The sequence below is a fragment of the Chanodichthys erythropterus genome, chromosome 12, assembly GCF_024489055.1.
Source record: "Chanodichthys erythropterus isolate Z2021 chromosome 12, ASM2448905v1, whole genome shotgun sequence".
NCBI classification, from domain to species: Eukaryota; Metazoa; Chordata; class Actinopteri; order Cypriniformes; family Xenocyprididae; genus Chanodichthys; species Chanodichthys erythropterus.
The window spans coordinates 45,884,973-45,909,276 of NC_090232.1; the positions used below are offsets into that span (position 1 = coordinate 45,884,973).

General features: G+C 35.5%; 1 protein-coding gene across 1 annotated transcript; it reads right to left on the minus strand.

Moving 5' to 3' along the window:
- Positions 1 to 6,745: 6,745 nt before the first annotated feature.
- Positions 6,746 to 22,790, minus strand: LOC137032390 (uncharacterized). Its single transcript, XM_067404146.1, has 11 exons — positions 22,681 to 22,790; positions 20,965 to 21,270; positions 19,867 to 19,983; positions 19,573 to 19,695; positions 19,411 to 19,457; positions 19,174 to 19,301; positions 13,868 to 14,022; positions 13,011 to 13,157; positions 11,534 to 11,647; positions 6,842 to 6,988; positions 6,746 to 6,750 (listed from the first exon to the last, which is right to left on the minus strand). Exons 1-11 carry the CDS (start codon positions 22,751 to 22,753, stop codon positions 6,746 to 6,748), a joined length of 1,362 nt encoding a protein of 453 aa, XP_067260247.1. The 5' UTR covers positions 22,754 to 22,790.
- Between the last annotated feature and the right edge of the window lie 1,514 nt (positions 22,791 to 24,304).

Genomic DNA, 24,304 nt, shown 5'->3' on the forward strand with positions numbered 1-24,304 from the left:
TTATATTCATTCATTACACACAAACTGATATATTTCAAATGTTTATTTCTTTTAATTTTGATGATTATAACTGAAGGAAAATCAGTTATAATCATATATAAATATTATTAAAGGAAAATCCCAAATTCACTATCTCAGAAAATTAGAATATTGTGAAAAGGTTCAATATTGAAGACACCTGGTGCCACACTCTAATCAGCTGATTAACTGAAAACACCTGAAAAGGCCTTTAAATGGTCTCTCAGTCTAGTTCTGTAGGCTACACAATCATGGGGAAGACTGCTGACTTGACAGTTGTCCAAAAGACGACCATTGACTCCTTGCACAAGGAGTGTAAGACACAAAAGGTCATTGCAAAAGAGGCTTGCTGTTCACAGAGCTCTGTGACCAAGCACATTAATAGAGAGGTGAAGGGAAGGAAAAGATGTGGTAGAAAAAAAGTGTACAAGCAATAGGGATAACCGCACCCTGGAGAGGATTGTGAAACAAAACCCATTCAAAAATGTGGGGGAGATTCACAAAGAGTGGACTGCACCAGGAGTCAGTGCTTCAAGAACCACTACGCACAGACGTATACAAGACATGGGCTTCAGCGGTCGCATTCCTTGTGTCAAGCCACTCTTGAACAACAGACAGCGTCAGAAGCGTCTAAAAACAAAAAGTACTGGACTGCTGCTGAGTGGTCCAAAGTTATGTTCTCTGATGAAAGTAAATTTTGCATTTCCTTTGGAAATCAGGGTCCCAGGGTCTGGAGGAAGAGAGGAGAGGCACACAATCAATTTTGCTTGAGGTCGAGAGTAAAGTTTCCATGGTCAGTGATGGTTTGGGGTGCCATGTTATCTGCTGGTGATGCTCCACTGTGTTTTCTGAGGTCCAAGGTCAACGCAGCCGTATACCAGAAGGTTTTAGAGCACTTCATGCTTCCATGCTGCTGACCAACTTTATGGAGATGCAGATTTCATTTTCCAACAGGACTACACAGTGCCAAAGCTACCAGTACCTGGTTTAAGGACCATGGTATCCCTGTTCTTAATTGGCCAGCAAACTCACCTGACCTTAACCCCATAGAAAATCTATGGGGTATTGTGAAGAGGAAGATGCGATATGCCAGACCCAACAATGCAGAAGAGATGAAGGCCACTATCAGAGCAACCTGGGCTCTCATAACACCTGAGCAGTGCCACAGACTGATCGACTCCATGCCACACCGCATTGCTGCAGTAATTCAGGCAAAAGGAGCCCCAACTAAGTATTGAGTGCTGTACATGCTCATACTCATACTTTTCATATTCATACTTTTCAGTTGGCCAAGATTTCTAAAAATCATTGCTTTGTATTGGTCTTAAGTAATATTCTAATTTTCTGAGATATTGAATTTGGGATTTTCCTTAGTTGTCAGTTATAATCATCAAAATTAAAAGAAATAAACATGTGAAATATATCAGTCTGTGTGTAATGAATGAATATAATATACAAGTTTCACTTTTTGAATGGAATTAGTGAAATAAATCAACTTTTTGATGATATTCTAATTATATGACCAGCACCTGTAGATCATGTCACTGCACTGACATTTCTTTGTTCTTTTCTTAAAGGAAGGGATAGTTCACCCAAAAATGAAAATTTCCCATGATTTACTCACCCTCAAGCCATCCTAGGTGTATATGACTATCTTCCTTCTGACAAACACAATCATGGATATATTTAAAAATAACCTTAGTTCTCCAAGGTTTATAATGGTTGTGAATGGGGGTCCGTGTTTTGAAGCCAAAAATTATGCATACATCCATAAAAAAAGTAATACATACAACTCCAGGTGGTTAATAAAGGTCTTCTGAAGAGAAGTGATGCATTACATTACAACTTTATAAAATCAAATAACTAGCCGGTCATGGATTATAAGTCTAAAATGATAATTTTGTAAAGCAAAATTTCGATATAAGAGAAGAGGAGCTTACATTTGTTGCCCGGATCTATTTGTTTGAACCGCGAGAGGCGTCTAAGCTTACGATACTCCTACATCCTGCGTCATACATCGCGTCACTGATTGCTCATTTGGCGCAAGTGGACTTGCGCAGTGTGTGTTTGGTCGTCTGCTGGAAGCTAGTTATTTGAATTTCATAAAGTTTTAAATATGGATATTTTTCTTACAAAAACAGACCTCTTCACTCCAGAAGACCTAATTAACCCCCTGGAGTCATATGGATTACTTTTTTTTTTTTAAGGATGGATGCATTATTTTTGACTTTAAAATGTGGTCTCCCATTCACAACCATTATAAAGCTCGGAGGAGCAAGGAAAGAAGATAGTCATATACACCTAGGATGGCTTGAGGGTGAGTAAATCATGGGATAATTTTCATTTTGGGGTGAAATATCCCTTCAAAGGTGTTGTTAACTTTGTGGTACAACACAGGCGAAAGCTCATCGATGTCAATAAAACTTTAAAGTGATATACTCTGAATACTGTTTTTTTAAATAGCCAATCAAAATGTATAATATATCAAGGTATTAATTCATTCACAAAAATGCATGAAGTTCTGTAGAGTTACATGTAAACACTTACCATACACATTATCATTACAAATGTGGAGAGCCGAATGTTTACAGCTTGCTGCAGTTCAAATGTATTCATGATTCTGTTGCAGGAATCTACAGGAAAGAGCTCTGAATCTGGAGATGGTAAAGATGCTTCTATTCAAGAATGCAGAGATAAAGACACACAGCAACCTGAAGAGGATGAGATTCAGTATGCCAGCATTACAATTCAAAATACTTCTACTGAAGACAAGTGAGAGAAAACTGAATTATTTTGCCTTAGCATAAGTCAATTTTATTCACAAAGTTGTTTTTTATAGAAAAAAAGCATCTTAAGTATATAAAAGATACAAGTATTAAAATCAGCACCTTAAAAAAATAATAATAAAAAACCTTTTTGGCTTCAGCATATTTTATGCTCTTAGTTTATCCTATTCTCAGTTAATTATGTATTTATCATTTTTGCAGATCTTCAAGACAAGAGAAGGATTTGTCTGTGATTTACAGCAGCGTCATGATCCAGACTTAATTTTTTTTTAATTCTGAGATTGCATCTAAAAATATAAACCAGACTATAATAAGTTTTTTTTTTTCTCCCTGGCTTTAGTATTTGTGTTTCATTTAATCATGATTATTACATTTTGAGTGTGCATTGCTGTTTTGCAAAATGGCTGAATTACTCTCAGTGGAAACAAACAAGCAAACAAATGTATTTATTGGCTAGAATATTTCATTTTATTTGTAGGATGCTGTGCTTTACATGTACAATGATACTTAATATATAGACAATATATATATATTTTTTAATACTAAACACAGGCTAGTCAAGTCATTCAGTAAAAGAACAGCAAGTTATAAATGGGCTAAATAACTACACATTTGGGCATTTAATAAGAACAACCTACACTGTAAAATGTAATTAGTTGAGTTTACTTAGAAAGCTTAATTAAACTGATGGGTTTACTTAAAAAACTTAAGGAAACCGATTGCCTTAAATTTAGCAAGTAAGTTAACTCATCATTTTGAATTGATAAAACTAGCTACCACACAGTACAGAGTACTTAGAAATCTTGAGTATTCACTGTAAAATGTAATTAGTTGAGTTTACTTAGAAAGCTTAATTAAACTGTTGGGTTTAGCTACCACACAGTACAGAGTACTTAGAAATCTTGAGGATTGGTAATTCAATTTTACAAATTGAGTACTTAGTTCAGTCATGTTAAAAATCTTGTTCACATTATGTAGAAACTGCCTTCAATTTCTCAAGCATTTTTTACTCAGTTGCAACAATGGACCATACATTTATTTGTATTTATTAAACTGGAGATACTGTTGAAAATAATAAAGTTTGATGTCACCATCATGGTGGAAAGTGTTTGCTTTAGTTGGGCTCTTGACCTTGACTTTTAACATTAGTGTTTCTCTGGCTGTCATAACTCAGTGTTTGTAAGACACAGCTGTTATGGTGAAAAAAGCCAAGAGAAATGCTGGGATTGATCTGTTGTATCTTTCCTGATGATACCATTGAATACCCACAGATTTAATCCTGAGGTTTATAATTGATCAAAAGTGTGCTTTGTTACTATAAACAATTAAATATTTTATTGCTGAAACTAGATCAAGAGATTGAGCACGGTTGAGATCATATATTTTTAATATTATATTTGTCAAAAAACATTTTGAACTATATAGACACACAGAGACATCAATAATCAGCGTACAAATCTCAACAACGGTGACATGCAATGCATGCTGGGAGCCATCATAAAACTCATCCATGGCTCCCAGCATGCATTGCAGCATGAAGCATGTCACCGTTGTTGAGATGCATACGCTGATTCTTGATGTCTCTGTGTGTCTATATAGTTCAAAATGTTTTTTGACTAACATATTAAAAATATGATTTCAACAGTGCTCCGTCTCTTGCTATAGTTTCATTGATTATTAAAAAATACTTATTTGTTTTTAATGACAAAGCACACTTTTGATCAAGTATAAACCTCAGGATTAAATCTGTGGGTATTCAATGATATCATCAGGAAAGATCCAACAGATCAATCCCAGTATTTCTTTTGGCTTTTTTCACCATAACAGCTGTGTCTTACAAACACTGAGTTATGACAGCCAGAGAAACACTAATGTTAAAAGTCAAGGTCAAGAGCCCAACTAAAGCAAACACTTTCCACCATGATGGTGACATCAAACTTTATTATTTTCAACAGTATCTCCAGTTTAATAAATACAAATAAATGTATGGTCCATTGTTGCAACTGAGTAAAAAATGCTTGAGAAATTGAAGGCAGTTTCTACATAATGTGAACAAGATTTTTAACATGACTGAACTAAGTACTCAATTTGTAAAATTGAATTACCAATCCTCAAGATTTCTAAGTACTCTGTACTGTGTGGTAGCTAAACCCAACAGTTTAATTAAGCTTTCTAAGTAAACTCAACTAATTACATTTTACAGTGAATACTCAAGATTTCTAAGTACTCTGTACTGTGTGGTAGCTAGTTTTATCAATTCAAAATGATGAGTTAACTTACTTGCTAAATTTAAGGCAATCGGTTTCCTTAAGTTTTTTAAGTAAACCCAACAGTTTAATTAAGCTTTCTAAGTAAACTCAACTAATTACATTTTACAGTGTAGTCATATTGCAACCCTTAATTGTTCTCTTTCACATGCAAAATTTACACATGGTAAGGTTTCATTTGTTGGTGAGAAGCCCACTTTTTCTGTTTTCACTTTGTTATGGGGAACACATATTCACTATAAACTAATTTCCTCAATAAACTCTCAATTTGCTACTGCTTATTAATAGTAAAGTAGCTGTTGTAGCATTTAAGTATCATAACTCATGGCTATTTAGGAGAATGGTCAAGTTCTTTTGCAGAAGAAATGTATATCTGCACAAATAATGGCACAATTATACATTAAAGTAACATGTTCTTGAAACTTATACTGCAGATATGTTTTTCCACTGTTTTCAGAAGTTATTTCACAATAATGTAGAACACGTTGAGCATTTGAACTTCAGGTTGATGCTAAAAGATTGCATATTTTTTTAATATATTCAAAGATTGCCATAGATATCATCTCCTTGGCTAGTGTTGAAGTGTAGGTTCTGATATATTGGATCCGACTGGCTCATATCGTTAGACTTGATACTGGATTTCTTTATGGTGGCGTAGGGTCTGTCATCAGGAGCGTTCTCATAAACCCCAATGGCCTGAATCACAAACACAAAAGTGCAGTTCTATTGCTAATCAGTTGTTGAAATGGTTCATAAAGTAAGCAGAAGTTGTGTTTGTGGTGGCTCTGCCTCTGATCTTATGATGTACCGTACTTACCTCCTCGCTGTGACGATCATTGTGTATAGATCTAACCGTAACACGTCCTGAAATAAAGCAAAGAATGCAGATGTTTTATGTGAAATAATTTAGTACACACACACACACACACACACAAAAAATTAGAGCTTTTTTGCATGTCATATTTAAATGTTCACACACTTGATTTCTTGACTCTCTTTCTCCACTGACAAGAGACCAGTCCAACTGCAAATATGATCAACATGACAACCAATCCGGCAGCAGCATAGAGAATAAAATACACAGGCACTGGGAATATATGGACAGATAGTTGCATTTTTCATCTACATAAATTGACATATTGCACACACTGAAAATCTCTATTCATCTGTTTCCAGCACATGTATACATTACAGAGATGACTTTTGGGTCATAACATTTTTATTTACTTCATGTATTGTGAACTTGATACACATAAAATGTCAATGTATCTATAAAGGGGTTGCAACTCACCTGCTTTTTTGAAAGCTGGACCATGTGCTTTGACAAAACATTTAAAGAAGGAGATCGCAACACGCATTAACACTTAAGAATAGAAATGCAGGGATTATAATAAGATGTTTGTCTACCTGTAGATGTCAGTGAGTGTGTGCCTTCCTTAGTGGTTGAAGATATGGAAACAGAGTGTCTTGGTGTAGTCGCTTGTATTTCAGCAGTTGTCCCTGTTTGTGTTTCCATCGTCCTAAGATGAGTCACTTCTTCCAAGTTCTTTGTGTTGTCTGTTTTTAAGTTTTAAAGGAATTTCTGATATCATAAAAAACAGTTGTGTTGCCTAAATAGCTCTATAACCCTTCTTGATTCGCCATTTAATATGAAACAAACAGTACGGCAACCCTTCACACTGTCTCACACAGGCAAAAACAGTATAAGATTTAAGCATGTGGCAGCCACTAATAGTCTGGCAGTGTAATGAAATGCATAATATCGCTTACCTTTCTGTACTATCAGGTTGACTTTCTGATATGTGTCTATTCCAACTCTCTGCACTCCACACCAGTAAATCCCAGAGTCTGACTCCTGTAGATCAGTGATGGTCACGTTGAAGCTTCCTGTCCCAAAATCCTCCAGTCTGTATCTCCCTTCAGGTGACCAGTCAGATTTAACTAATATATCTCTGTCTCCACACGGATCTCTGCAGAAATACTTTATTTTGGTTGAAGCCCAGCGGTGGGAACATTTAATTGTGATGTGTCTTCCTATATATCCAGAGATTCCCTCTGAACTCTTAAATTCTGTTTAAGGAAAATAGGGTTTGTACTATCAGTTCCTCTTGAAGTCTCTTCAGTTTCAGTTATTCAATTTCAAAAGTAACGTACATACTTATTGTCTATTAACATTATAATAGGAAGTGTGATTTCTTCACAACCACTGCATGCATTTACTATAAATGTATTATATTTACAGCACAAATATAATCGGTGGAGAAATTATTTGGTCAGAGAGATCTGACTAAACAATCACATATATATTTATGACCTTTTTTGTGTGTTAACAGTTTGACCTCAGCTAGTTAATCAGTTTTTCTGCCATTTAGTTGAAATATTTTGGTTTTTAGTTGTTTCCACATTATGATTCTTATAGTCACACTTATGATTTATACGCATTAGGGTTAAAGCCATTTTTAACTTGTTAACATTATTATTTGCATATGTATGAGGTTAATAATAACACCAATAACAACATCCTGTGTCAATAATAAAATGTTGTCATGTCCGCTCAGGCTGAACCCGAAGCCCAAAGTAAGTACTTTGGTTGTCCATGTTCCACTCCGTCTCGGAGTCTTTAATGGCTTAAAGCAGTTTAAATGTCTCTTTTTATTATCGAGCATGTTCTGCAGTTTAGAAACAGCAGACTGCATTTTACGACAACCACTGATCTAGCCGATTTGGACATTAAAGGATTTGCTAAAAAATTGAATTCTGTCATTAATTACTCACCCACAGGTCGTTCCAAACATGTAAGACTTTTGTTCATTTTCAGAACACAAATTAAGATCTTTTGTTGAAATCTGAGAGCTTTCTGTCCGTCATCTGATCAGCTTTACTTCAAACTATACAAAGCTATTATCGGCTGATAACTATCGCCACCTAATTAATTGGAAAACCCTTAAAAGATTAGTTCACTTCAGAATTAAAATTTCGGATAATTTACTCACCCCAATGTCATCCAAGTTGTTCATGTCTTTCTTCACTTGTAATGAAGGTTTTTGAGGAAAACATTCCAGGATTTTTCTCCATATAGTGGACTTCACTGGGGTTCAGTGGGTTGAAGGTCTAAATGTCAGTTTCAGTGCAGCTTCAAAGCGCTCTACACAATCCCAGACGAGGACTAAGGGTCTTATCTAGAGAAATGATCAGCTATTTTCTAAAAAAAAATCAAAATTAAATACTTTTTAACTACAAATGCTCATCTTGCACTGCTCTGCGATGCTTCGCGCATTACGTAATCACATTGGAAATGTCACGCGTGACGTAGGCGGAAGTAGGGCGAAAAACTCCATCTCATTTTCTCCTCCAACTTCCAAATCATCTGACATTATTGTTTTACCTTTTTTTTTTTTTTTTTTGTAAAGGGCATTTGACTTAGTCTTTGCCCGATTGCTTTGTAAACTCTGGATCAGTATTTCTGCCTACGTTATGTGTGACCTTTCCAACGTGATTACGTAATGCTTTGAAGCATTAAAACTGCAATTTGGACCTTCAACCCATTGATCCCCACTGAAGTCCACTATATGAAGAAAAGTTCTGGAATTTTTTCCTCAAAAACCTTAATTTCTTTTCGACTGAATAAAGAAAGACATAATCATCTTGAATGACATGGGGGTAAGGAAATTATCAGGAAATTTTAATTCTGAAGTAAACTAATCCTTTAAACTTCATCAATCTCAGCAAGCTGAATTATTCCCATAGACAGTAGAGTTTCTATCACACATCTATTGATAACTTACCTGACAGAAACATCCAGAGCCAAAGAACACTGAAGAACTTCATTTTGAGTAGGGATTGGATGATTCAGTCCAGTTTTAACTTTAATACTGACTGTTGACTATAGGAGCTCTGTTATACCTTCAATCACAGTGGTAAACCTGTATCCCTGTATTCTCCTGTGCACTATTTCTCACATGCATACTGGTTTCAAGACACCCACACACCCATATCCAGAACCTGACCACTTCCTCTTGATTAACTTTTGGTTTGAATGGATATTCCCCTTTTATGCAAGACCAGGGTCAGGTTTGTTCTGTCTGTCATTGTTAATAATGTAGGGTTTGAGGTGTGCAAATAACCCCTTTCAGAGAGAGTCACATGCTGCCTGTACATTTCTCACTAGTCATTTCACTTGTTAGAAAGTAGTGGGAATACTAAAATTAGGTAGGGTGACAGCAAAATTACATTTAAACTAAGCAACTATTAGAATGTGATTCAAATTAACAACATTTAAAGCTACTCCCCATCTAAGAGAAATTTGTTCTATAAATATTCAGTGTTGGTTTTGGGAACATAAAAAACATCCAGTTCTTTCAGTGCTTGTTCACAGCAGATGTTTGAATGATTGAAAGAACGGGGAACTTCATACCTTTAAAAAAACCATTCCTCTAATGTCAAGAAAACTGGACGTTTTTTATGTTCTAGTCTGAATATTCGGAGAATGTTCTTATAACAAAATTCTGTTAGCTGGGACTATGATTTTTTTTTTGTGTGCCTCTAGTGGTTAAAAATAAAACTACATGCATCTTGTGGAAGAAGTTTGTTTTGTATGTGCTTCAGTACTTCCTCTTAGTTTTAAATATTCTGCTATAATACGAAAACCTAAAAATACCCTTTAATTCCCTTAAACCCATTCACACTCAAACTTTCCAAGACCACTGACAGTCAGCTCGACTCAAAGCTGTGTGCTCAACATGACATGAGCACTGATGTGGTGTTTTGTCATGCTACATCAATATTTGTTGGAAATAAGTAGATGTTGCTCGTGGAAAAACAATGAGATTATTTATTCCAAACCCTGATTGAAGATAGTGAGCTTTAGTTAGCTTAGCTTTATAAACTACTATAAAAAGAATATGAATTACCCACTTTTTTTCTTTTTTCCAAAGACATACAAATGATGAACAATTCAACAGAAGCAATATATCAATGGGCTTCAGTAACATGAGACACCTTTTTTCTTGCAAATATTCTCTTTTTAACTTGACACAGCTTCTTAAACCAGCAGCATGGTGCAAGACACATTTAAAAAAAAAACATTTTACAATTACAGTGCAGACTGAATGTGAAACACTTTCTATATGAACTGTTTTTACGCAACTGTGAAATGATTTGCAGTGAACTATAGGCAATTGACTGACTATGATTATGATTATGCCAGTAAAATGAATAATATATTGATATCTAAAGCCACAGGTTTATTGAATTAAATGTACTTGTCTTGAACTTCTCACCTGGGATGGTTGGCCTATACTGCATCCCAATTCGCCTACTTGCACTGCACCCTAAAATTATGTACTGTTTTTGTGAAGAAAAAGTACATGCTTTTGCATGTGTAACAGAAGAGTATACAAGCTTTGGGCATCATAATTGCATTTTTAATGGACGATCTGTTACTTAGTTACGTGCAAACTATCAGCATTGAAACTGTTCTGTCAATCATCTTGTCACAGTTAAAATCCTACACATTCAATTAAATTTAATTTCAGAGATCAATGTAGTTGCACGTTAAACTGCCAGTCATGGGTCTTTCATATGGAGAACTGTCCTCATGTTTGCATAATGATGCATTTAAAAGGTAATGACTAAACGCATCGTTATAAAAGTTCACAATGCTGTTGCAGATGAAATATAATGTGGATAACATTTAATAAATATCTTTTTATATTAATCACTCAAACCCCTTTATCCTAACCGTTCTGCTTAACCATTGGTCTCGCACATTCGTCATGTTTGTGGTTTTTAACCAAATCCTCGTCCACAGCGCAATGGGTTGGGAGTAATATTAGCCGTTAAGAGTGTGCACAGATCTGCACTTCGGAATCTAACCAGAAAAAGTAGAGCAACCGGATATCTTTGGAATACTCATTTCAACATACTTCTGTTTGGGACACACTTATTCTATTTTCAAACACTATTTAGGATGGATAGTATGGGAATTGGGACACAGCACTTGAGTCTGGTACTTTGAACCTTATTAATTGATGCTGCAATCGGAGATTTCCGTATACTTCATTCACTTGGCCCAAGTTTAAATTCTGATAGACTGAATCTGATTGGCTTTTTGTCACTTCAGTCTTGTCTTTAGATTTCATTTCTGTGCTGTTCTGTGCACCCTGAAGAAAATGAAAGCACACCATTAATATGGCTGACAGGCCTTTGTGAAAATATGTGAAGATTGGACATTCAAGTAGCTCAGATATGAAGGCATTTAGTTCCTGTTTGTGCTCAGTAACTGACACACAGATTTGCTGGCATCACTCACCTCCTCATCTCTACATTTATTGTTTCTGTTGGCAGCTGTTGCTGATGCACAACCTAAGAAAATCGTGAAAAGTATTGGCTTATTTTTATTCATACCAGGTGCTGAGTTATTTTGATAATTGTCAGTGTGTCTGTGTGTATATGTGCACATACTTTCTGATGTCTTGACTCTCTTTCTGTACTGATAAACGGTGACCACTCCAACTACAAAAAGGATCACTGCAGTGACCAGACCAGCACCAGCATATTGTGAAGTGTGTACAGACACTGAGGAAGTGAGAGAGAAAATTGGTCTTTGTGCAGATCGGCTAAAGTCTGCATTAACAGGTATTACTATACTTGCTACTATTTATTTGCTTTGAAACTTCTCTCAAGCATCAAATTATGTAGTCTGTGCCAGCTGACAGGTTAAACCATCACCATGGTGTTTACCACATCTGGCTATGATGGAATAAAGTGTGCCAGATAGCATTCAGGTACATTTTCAGCCTTGGCAAAGACTGCTAAACATACATGGATTAAGTTAAAGGGTTAGTTCACCCAAAAATTAAAGTTCTGTCATTTATTACTCACCCTCATATCGTTCCACACCCATAAGATGTTTGTTCATCTTTGGAACGCAAATTAAGATATTTTTGATAAAATCCATAAAAGATGGCTCAGTGACAGCAAGATAATTAACACTTTCAATGCCCGGAAAGCTACTAAAGACATATTTAAAACAGTTTGTGGATCAAGCTTAATATTATAAAGTGACGAGAACACTTTTTGTGCACCAAAAAGCAAAAAAAAAAACAAAATAAATAATTTATTCAACAATATCTAGTGATGGGCGATTTCAAAACACTGCTTCAAGAAGCTTCGAAGCTTTACGAATCTTTTATTTTTGAATCAGTGATTCAGAGCATGTATCAAACTGCCAAAGTCACGCCCCCCCAGTGGTGAATAATTGACATTTCGAACACTTATGATGTAACAAAGCCTCGTTTACTGAAGTCATGTGACTTCGGCAGTTTGATACACGCTCCAAACCACTGATTCGAAACAAAAGATTCGTAAAGCTACGAAGCTTCATGAAGCAGTGTTATGAAATCGCCCATCACTAGATATTGTTGAATAAAGTCAATATATATATATATTTTTTTTGCACTACAAAAAGTAGTCGTTTCATATTGAACCACTGTAGTCACATGAACTGTTTCAAATATGTCTTTAGTAGCTTTCTGGGCATCTGAAAGTGTTAATCACTCAGCCATCGGATTTCATCAAAAAATATCTTAATTTGTGTTCTGAAGATGAACGAAGGTCTTATGGGTGTGGAACAACATGAGGGTGAGTAATTAATGACAGACTTTTCAATTTTGGGGTGAACTAACCCTTTAAGGTTGAAAAAGTCGTCACCTGTTATTGAGTGCGAGAGTTTGAGGGCATCAGTGCTTGCTGCGGTAGACGGAGCTTCTGAATGTGCTGCTGGTGTAGTTGTGTGTAAATCCACCGGTGTTCATGTTTCTTCTTTCTGCGGTTGTGCGGATGTGGTGATGCTTTCATTTGGATCTGTGTGTGGGAAAACAAAAATAAATAATATACAGAAAAAGATTGAAATACATTGTAGAAATGCTGTCATTCTTACCTTTTGATACTGTGAGATTGACTTTCAGATATGTGTCTTTAAAAAATCTCTGCACTCCACACCAGTAAATCCCAGTGTCTGACTCCTGTAGGTCAGCGATGTTCACAGTGAAGGAGCCATTTCCAAAATCCTCCAGTGTGTATCTCCCTTCAGGTGACAGATCAGATGAGACCAGGACACCAGTTCTATATTTGCATGGATCTTTGCAGAAATACTTGATGTTTTTTTCTGCCCATTTATGGGAACATGCAACTATAACACCTTTTCCACTGTATCCATGTATATTAATCACTGTGGCGAATGTGATCCTAAATTCTGTTGGATGAAAAATTGAATGTCTCAAAGTGAAATAATGCATAAATGCAGTATTTCACTTGAATTCACTTCAGTTTAGCATCACTTTTGAGTAGGGTTGGAACGACATGTTGACATAATTGATTATATTAATTAATCAATTAATGAGATTATAATGGTGCGCCACTGTAGAAAAGAAACTCGCTATATCAAATATAGCAACTTAATAGAAGGAAGCCTTAAAGAGATAATTCAGCTCTCATGTTGTTTTAACCCATTTCTTTCTTCTGCGGAAAACAAAAGACATTTTAGAAAATGCCTCAAATGAAAGTCAGAGGGGTCCAGTCTTGTTTTGGACACCATTGCATTCATTGTATGGGAAAAAAAGTTGAACCATTCTTCAAAAATATATGTTCAGCAGAAGAAAATTACAGGAAGTCATTTTTGTGAAACATGAGAGCCAGTAAATGAATTACTTTGCATGAATTAACTGAATTAACGTGAATTAAGGAGTGGATTTTTCCAACTGTTCATTTACAGTCATAAATATGGAGAGAACTGACCTGGCAGAAAGATCCAGAGCCAAAAAACACAGAATAAATTCATTTTGAGCTGTAATCCTGTTGTGTACGAGCTTTCCGCTTTGACTGAGTAGCCTTTGTCTCCAACTGAAAAGATTTCAGTGAAGATAACGATGCATGTTTGTGTCTTCACAGCTCTGAAATACCACACATGCATGAAGAGTTTAATGACCACTTCCTTTGTAATGCTCGAGTTGTTTTGCGCTGGTCTAAGTTAGAGCTGCATGATTTATCATTATAAGATCACAATCTTGATTCAAACACCCATGCGATTTTGTGACAACAATTCTCTTGTGTCTTGTAAAACCTGACAAAATCACACTGGAACATTCAGATCTGCGTTGGCGCTTCATTTTTTAAACAGTCTTTTTAACTACACAGTATCATTATTTCTGTGTTAAAAATATTCAAATTATCACAGAAGTACTGTGATAAAAGTTGATAGTTTGGATCAAAAACACTGTCTACGGTTGTGATCAAAAAAGATTAAATCACCTTTTGAAAGTAGCACCTTTGCTTTAAATAACTATTGCATCGATTGCATCAATTAAATTGTTACACCACTAGGTGGCGAAGAGTGACTTAAAAAATGTCATTGAATCATTCATTCAAACCAATTTTTAAAAAAATAATTAGTTTGAATTAATACTGTTATTATTGTTAATGAACATCCTGACGTGTCCATGCTGCTAAGAGCACAGTTTAGATTAATATGTACGCCTTCCTCTCAATAACAAATATACCTAACAAATATGAAAAAAAGTAAGAAAGTGTCTGATCTGATCATAGTGATGTGGATATGTTTGCACCAGCTCTGTAATTCCACTTAAATCACGTTTATTTGTAGCCTACCTCTTTATACTATGTAGCCTATTGCTTTACAGCCACAAATATCATATATATTGGCCCTCTATATGATTGAGACATGTATTCAAGAAATTTATTAAAACAGAAAGACGTATTGTTTCTGCTTCAAAGGCTGCAGAAACATAGTAGTGGGTTTGTTTGTTTGTTACGCACTTCAATCTGCATCCGATGTTATTGGTTTTCTTCTCATGTATTAAATCCAGTCAATTGGTTCATAAAATATTGATCAAAATCAAAATATGATTTATACAAAATGAAATTCACTTTAAAGAAAGAGTCAAAATCATGAGAAAATCAAAGAAGTCAAAATCATGTCCGACTCACTCCATGTCTCCCGACATATTGCACATATTATGATGTATCTTACTCATGCTGTTCACTTTTCATAATCAACATAGATTAAAAAAAAAAAAAAAAAAAAAAAAAAAACAATATTATAAAATTTAAACATGAATATTAATCTAAATAGGCTACGTTTTCTTTAACTCTGTTCTACAAACGCGCCGGCGCGTTCTGATGGATTTTTCCTTAATGACAGCTGAAGCAACTCCGCCTTATAGATTAGTGTAAGACAACTATAAAGAGTCTAATTTTATTTGTGTACAATCACAATAACATCAACACATTCTGCTTTTGTAAAATAAAGAAAATAAATGGTGCACTTTCAACTGTCTCTGTCTCCGCGAGAATCTATCAAAAATGAACTGAAACTCAGCAAATAGCCTATTTATTACACAAGCATGAAATATATGTCTAAAGAAACAAACAAAACACTTCTCATTTAAAACAATTATTATCCTGCAATGTAATCTGTATAAAATTACAGAGTTGTACAGTTTCGCCTAGCTCAGTTACCTAGCTCACATTATCATTAATGCGATCACACCCACGCACACAGCGCTCTTATATTCATAGATAATGTGCTGAGGCCATCTATGCAAAATGGTAAATGCCCCCAACAAAACCTTAAAAAGCATCAACAAAGGCTATAATACATTGTAATTTCATGTTGGAGTGGGATTTGAGGGAAAGTCAATAAGAAATACAGGGTGTGATTAGCTTTAGTAGCTTTATTAACTTTCAAAACCATAACATAATGCTTATTTGCTAATTCATGCAATTAGAAGGATTTAATCATATTTAAGACTAATCACATTTAAAGGCTATGATTATGAAGTCACAGTGATTTAGTGTGGCATATTGATTTTTCAGTGACATATTGGTAATGTTTACATATTGATGGAAGTTGCCTAAGATACAAAAAAAATATATTTTAGAATAGCCATGCAAAAATGTCATTATACAAACTCTAAACAAAACAATAGCAAAATTAGTTTAAAAGGAGATAAGGAAAATCTAACTTGGCACCCCTTGTAGTCATATGAGGAAGTAACAAATACTTGTCACCTACATGCATGTATTCATACATTTTTTTTTTTTTTTTTTTTTTTTTAATGAACATTTAATTTTTGATCTCCCTGAATGCCTTGGCATGTGATTTTAATCTTATACATATCAGGTTTCCACTGATTGAGTGAAATCAAATTTTCCATGATCTTTTGACATATAAGAGGTCATTATACTGTACAAATATCCTGTAAGCAGAGGTGGGATGTCCAGGGGTCAGAGAGTAAAAGTCCTGCCATATTTTTATTCCACCCACTGAAACATTAATGAGATAATTAGGTGATAAATTGAGTGATGATTGACCATTATTGAAGACACCTGATGATAACAAGCAGAATCACCAAAGGAGAAAATCACAATTTTTAAGTTACCATCATCGAGGTCAGGGTTTGTTTTAGTTGAGCTCTTGATCCTTGACTTTTTAATGTTACATTTTGTTTGGGCAGTTTTAACTGCATTAAAACCAAACAGACAAGCAAAGTTAAAAGATGATCAGGTGTTGTTGGTTATGTTTTCAAATAATCATTATTTAATCTGAATCACTGAACTCATTTAGAGCTCAATCTCTGAGTTAGATTTACGTTATTGATTACAGCAGAACTGTGATTCTACAGCAGAAGATCAACTTTTACAATACAAAAATGTTTCTTTTTAAAGTTCTGATTTAAAAAAAAGAGGTTTCATGTGAATCTCAACAATGGTGAAAATAATAAAGCGTGTTGCAGTGCATTCTGGGTACCACCAATCAAAATTCGTCCATGCTTCCCATCATGCATTGCTGCATGAATAAATTATGAGCTGAATTGTCTTAGTAAAGCTGCGTTCACGTCACCTCGTATTTACAGGTATCTTGAAATGACAACATGTGACGTTATATTCGGAGCTGTTCACGTCCTTTGATTGGGAATTAAGCGTTTCCATTGCACCACTATCAACGCCTAAATTAATCTACAGCAGCCACATGGTACATGTGGGAGCTTTCAGAAAACTCCCAGCTTACAAGCTGTAATTACGATGTGAAGGACGTGAACGCTTTTTACAAGCTAGAATCTCGTAACTACAGGAATTACGAGGCCACGTGAACGCACCTTAATTGTCTGCACACACAATAAACACAACTTGTCAGCGGGGAAATAGTTGTAAATTATAGTGAATAAGCTCAATTGGTTGGCTTTAGTTAGCTTGTAGTGTCAATATGTCTATATATATATATATATATATATATATATATATATATATATATATATATATATATATATATATGTATATATATATATATATATATATATATATATATATATATATATAGAGCTCAAATTGAGTAAAGACCGTTTTTTACAACTTGCCAGATTGTCTGACCTCACTTTCTTTCAAGCAAGATCCTTTTTATTCCTGTTTCTATAAAAGTATGAAGATGTTCAGCGACGATGATTTTGTCCTCCATGTTGTTTCGGATTTCTGCTTCAGCTCGCTACGTCACGTCACTACTAGAGCAAGCTCCTGATTGGTTAACACGGCGCGAATTTTCGCCAAAGTTCAGATTTTTCAACTTGCGCGTTTTGGGAGAATCACGCGTTACACGCGTCAACCGCCCGAAACGCTCAATTCGCGCCGCAGGATGTCTATTCGCGTCTTTGCATTGACTTAACATGTAAATCACTCGCGCTTAACGCTTCATTCACGTCTGGTGTGAACGCATTGGGCTCTAAATGAGTTCAGTGATTCAGCTCAAATAATGATTATGTGAAAACACAACCAACAACACGGTCAGTTTTTGGGATTGACAACCGAATTTACTTACAGGTGTGAGTCTTGAAATGTCCCGTTCACACAGTAACTTACAGTAGCATCTCAAATACTGTCTGAATGAACATGCAATGAGATTCAAGCCCATTTTCTCTTACCAGTAACAGTGACTGTATCTAAAACCTTCAGATGATGCACAGCTCATATCTCCCTCACTGTAAGTTACAGAAAGTGAAACCACACACGAAACCACTTAGCAGTAGGGGTATAAGAAAATATCGATACACACGAAAACATGTTTGGCGATACTGTATTGATTCTCAAAAACACTGTATCGATATTTATATATTTATTTTTATTTACATCCAAGATTCGTGGCTTTGTGTTCAGTTTAAACCACAGACTGTATAAAGCCCAACCGCTAGATGGCAGTGTTAGCTACTTTTATTTACGTAAACTGACGCGGAGCCGGAGAAGCCTAAGGTGAAGATGCGTGTATCTTCATTCTAAAATTCGGTTGTCATTCCCGAAAATAACTGAACTGTGTGTGAATGTAACTGTATTAAGGACTCAAATACAGGACTGACACCTGTAGTTGCCTGCTGCTGTGTGAACGTGGCTATTATTATGCCATAGTGTGATGAAAGAAGGGTTGCCAGGTTTTCACAACAAAACCCACCCAATTGCTACTCAAAACTAGCCCATTCGCATTTCAAGGGGGTCCCGCGCTCCAGGGCGTAAAATCTGCTATTTGGCAGGTTCCCCGTGGTAAATATCATACTATTTGGGGTCGCTTCAACCTGCGGACATGAAAAACAACCCGCGGCAAGAGTGTTAAAGTAGCCCAATTCCTCTGGAAAACACTGGATGAAAGACCGCCTCTGTTTTTGCATTGTCTTCCATTAAGAAAGCGTGGATTAACTTTATTTTTAGCGAAAAATTTGTGGTAGCCTATTTACACATGTAGCAGGGATGTTGAAAATTATTTTAATATCCAGAACTGTTAACCAATCCAAGTCTTCCTAGTGGAATGTTTAAAAGAGAGGATCAAAAACAGGATAGAAAATAGCTTATTACTTGTACATTAGGAAGTTTTATGATGTAAACATCTCAATAACCTTATAAGTGAACCTCAGAGAACACACACACACCTATATACACACCTATTCTCTGAGGTTCACTTATAATGTTATTGATATGTATATATTTAATGCAGTTCATGACCCCTTTAATACTAGGATCAGAGATTTTCATAGAGTTTCTGTGACCTGCCCCTGTTGAAGTGTACATTCTCATAGACTAAATTTCTTTGGCTCTTTGGGACTTCAGTTTTGAGAGCTTTCATCTGAGTGCTCTTGTCTGTGTTAGGATGCTCATTCTCATACACACACTCTTCCTGCATCAAGAAAACAAAAGTGCACTAGTAATATATCTGCTGAATCATTGCATAATAATACGTTTTTTTTTCTTTAAGGTCACTGAGCGACTTCTTTGGCATCACTCACCTGTTCATTTCTGTTTTCATTATGCTTGTTGACAGGCATCACACTGCCTGTGGAAATATCCAAGCAAAGAATCAGTAAGGGTTTTATTCAATTGTATTTTAAAAATAGTAGTTTTAAATTATGCTGATAGTAGACATGGTTTGTTTATTTATGTGCCTGTACTTGCTGATGTCTTGACTTTTTTCCTGTAAAGATGAACAGCGACCAATCCAGCAACAAATATGATCACTGTTATGACAGAACCACCGACAGCATATAGTATGTACACTGTAATTTTCAAGGATGCTGAGGAAGAGATAGAAAGATTGTTTTTGTATTATTAAAAAAAGTCATTCAGTTGTGTTTTGAGTAATGTAGACCTGTATATAGGGTGTCTTATTTTGGGCTAACTTTTCTTTAATGTCTAGGAAAATAAACTGAATAAAATAAGAATCTAATGAGGAAGTTGCCTGTTACCTGCATCAGGGCTTGCTGTGGTAGACAGAGTTTCTGAACGTGCCACTGGGGTATTTGTGTGTAAATCTGTGGAAGTTTTTATGACTTTGTGTGGTCCTGTGGTGCTTTCACTTAGATCTGGGAGAAGAAAACATTAACGTTGGATACTGCTAAGAGACATCGGAATGACAGAGCCTTTTAATCATCCCAAAATATATATACATGTAATATTCTGATGAGCTTAGTGTTGAATGTTGTTGAAGATGAGGTTATGAATGAACTTTTTGTTGTGGAAAATGAAGAATTTACTGCTGGTCTAATCCTTATTTAGGAGTCACTCTCATACTCTTCCTGGTCAAAAATGGCCAAAACACCTCAAATGTAACTTTTTATTTATTTTTTATTTTTTTCATTAAAGGGGTCATGAATTGAGAAATCAGTTTTGCCTTGATCTTTTGATATATGAGGTCATTGTACTATAAAGATTATCATCATTAGTCCAAAACTCGCTTTTATTGACACCAAGCCCAGGAAACAACTCGTTTTGGATTTTATCACATTATTATGTCATAGTGCGAGAAAAGGTCGCCTTTGCAGAAGAAGATTAATGCCTACATCTACATCATTGCTTTTTTAGCTCCGCCCACCGATATGTGCATGTCATATAGTAGTAAATACAAAACACAAGATTACTCCAGCAACAAAACCATAGAGATGCATGTTATTCATGTTATTTAAAACATGATACTGCAAATGAAAATGTATACGTTTTTCACTTTATCGAAAATGATGAACTATGAATAGCCTTTAAGAACAACAGTGTGACAAACAATGGTAGATGCATTCATAATTTGACGGAAAATGAAAAGTTGTGATTTTCTAGGATGATATGAAACTGTACTCTCATTCCGGTGTAATAATCAAGGAACTTTGCTGCCGTACCATGGGTGCAGCAGCCGCAATGATATTACGCATTATGAAGTTATTGGTTAAATGTGACCAAAGAGCACCAGAGGGTTAAGAATGTTTCTGTTTGCTTTGTTGCATGTTTGTGTATAATAGTTATTAACATGTCGATGAGGGTTTTTCTACTTCATTAAAACAATACCAAATAGATACCTTTATATACTTTCAGGTTGACTTTCTGATATGTGTCTATTCCAACTCTCTCCACTCCACACCAGTAAATCCCAGAGTCTGATCCCTGTAGATCGGTGATGGTCACGGTGAAGATTCCTGTCCTAGAATCCTTTATTGTGTATCTTGCTTTTGGTGACCGGTCAGATTTAACTAAAATATCTCTGTATCCACATGGATCTCTGCAGAAATACTTAATGTTGGTTGAAGCCCAATTATAAGAACAAGAAATGATGATGTGTTTTCCACTGTATCCATATATCTTAATTTCATCGGATGCCCCAAATTCTGCTGAATGAAATAAAAAAGAGTGATTAGTTATCTAAAAAAAATCTAACATAATGTGAGATTTAAGAGTCCACATGGAAAACCTGGGCTTAAATGTCTAATTTAAACTACCCTATAGACATTTTACATTCCCAGAACATTCCAAAGGCGATCACAGTGTGGAGTTCTTTGGGTTCTAAGGGTTGGGGGATGTATTTTGGTGGACCTTCAGGATGTTCTGGGAATATTTAAGGGACTAATAGTATAGGACATTCTCTGTATGTCTCTACACTATACATTTCCATAATGCTTGCAGGACCTTTAGTCCTTCTGTCATGTTTACTGAATGTTTTCAGAACCTTTGGCAACATTACAGGAACCTTTAGGGGACCATAATGATACTGCAGCATTTCTTTCACACTAGTTCTTTGTCTTGCAGATCCTTAATCAGGCATAAGCACTGTGTGTTCAAGCTTAAGACATTCAAAGATAAAATACAAAGCTGACAGACTCGCAATGCAGTGAACATCATTTACAGTAATACGGGGAAGTTCTTGAAGTCATGTTCTACTGTGTCATTTTGAAAGCTCTGCGTAAGGAACAATGGCTTCTTGTGCAGCACCGGAGGTAAATAGGCGGCCTGAGGAAAAATGCAGAAGTGACTGTGCATAGAGTCCATTGGGACGTATATGTCGGTCAAGACCTTTGTGATTGGTTTAAAGCAACGCCAGGTATCTAATGGTCCACAAATATAGGGAAATGACACATAGCAAGGATTTACTATTTGATTGTAATTTATTTTTTATTACTATTTTATGAGAACTTTGCATTTCATCTAGGTGAAATGGCTGCTTCTTAACCAATTTCCAAATGGGTCAGGAATGCAGCGCTTTCCTCAACAAAGCATCCCCATCTAACTAGTGGAACCATATAGGAGCGTACTGTTAACATCCCAAATGTCCTCTTTGTTGCGTTCTTATGTGACCACAGAAGAACCAAAATAGAACGTCCCCTTAAAGTCAAATGCGGAACCTTGAACTTTAGAACTTTCATTATCAAAAGAGGACGTTTTAAGAACATTGCTAATGTTCTGTAAAGGTTTAGAATTTTCGTCACCTTTTGAGAACTTTTAGGGAACATTGCACAAGGTCATGAGAACGTCCCCTCCTACCTGGGTATGAGCTAAAGTTTTTGTATTTTCAAGGAAAAGGTATGTTGTAAAATTAAGAAATATTTCAGATTCTACACTATTTCCAGGTGACTAATCGAATGTTGGTAAATAAGAGAATAGAGTAGGCTTTTCTTGCTCCGAAACACAAAGGTGATTTGCAATGAGTTTAAACTTAGAACTGTGCATGTAAAAGTACTTTTTGCGCAAATTATATTTGACCGTACTGTAGAACAAGGTCAAAGTATAAAATAACAACTGACCTGACAGAAAGATCCAGACCCACAGCACATTAAAGGTCTTCATTTTCATCAGTACTCTTGAGTCTCCAGGCATCTGTATTTGTCATGACTCAAATACTGTCTGCTAAAAATGCAACCTACTTTCAGTGCAGAGTTGCTAAATGTATACCACTATTCACGCCCATCTTTAAATAGAGAAATGACTTCTACTTGTTTTCACACTTCAAGTGTACATGTTAACCATTTTGCACACATGTAAGGTACAGTAAGTCTTGGTGCTTGCTTTTGTAATTTGAATTGAGTTTTTGGATATTGGGAATGCCTGAAGAGTACACAATAAGCCTTACTTTTGGAATAAGACCCAGACACATTCTACAGTCCAATAACCCAAAGGTATATTTTATTTCACAACATTCAGATTCAGACATTCAGACCTCAACTACTTATAGCAAACTCACATTTCACAGCCTATGATAATGATATGAACACGTTAAATAGTAGCTTTTGAAAAATGCACAGTGTCTTAGGTTACTTTGTCTTCTGACCCAATAATTGTACTTGGTGTACAACCTTTAGCATGTATACTAATGGCTGAATATGCAAGTGAACCTACACTATCAGCATTGGAATTTGGAGTTTGTTTGCAGCTGGTCTCTGGTGAAATGGTGATGGTGGAGTATAGGGGAGGATCTTGGATTTGATTGGCTGCCAGACTTTTATTGACAGTAGAATAAATGGTGACATTTGTGTATGCATCGATCTGCCGTTGACTCTCTGTGATCTCCTCATAATCACCATCAGGCTGTGGATTCAGTGATGTTTATTAGAATATGAATAAAGAAACAAACTGACTACTTTTTTTGTAATACAGAAATAAGAGTATTGGGGCATTTAATTGCACATTTTAAAACATTAACTTAAACTCTACTGCTACTACTTTCTAATGAATGATGTTTTTTTAAATTATATATATATATATATATATATATATATATATATATATATATATATATATATATATATATATATATATATTATACACACTGTTAAGAAAGTTCACTACTGTATATATCAGTAAATAAAAATACTACACAAATGTCCACAAGAGGGCAATATCTGTATATTCCCCTATGATAATGAGATTATATAGCTTCTATTCAACTTGGAAAGTTGGAATTTCACATGTTCTGCTTGAGAAAAGTGCTGTAAAATTGAACGTAACTTAAAGTTGGATTTCCAACTTGGAAACTTGTGTAAATTCAACTCTTTTAGCCCAGATGTATGAATCATGTGAACACAAACTCAGTGGGTTAATTTTGAACACTGTTGGTAAACATTCATTTTTATTCAAATATAATGAAATAATGAGTCAACATTTCCCCATTGCATGATGACAAACTAGTTTTGCAAATGTTTGTAAGGATGGGTTTGCTTGCATTACATAGCATTGTTAATCCTTCATTATTTGGTAGCTAAAAGACTTTGACGACAGTCAGTCAACTACAAAGCCGATGGTTGCACTGCCATTTTGTTTTCCTGTGCTGTATGCCGTCTTCTGAGCTTTGTGTAATCTATAATGCCTTCATGATCGGAATTTGGAGATATCAAGTAATATCCAACATCCGTGTTTGGATGAAAAATCCCA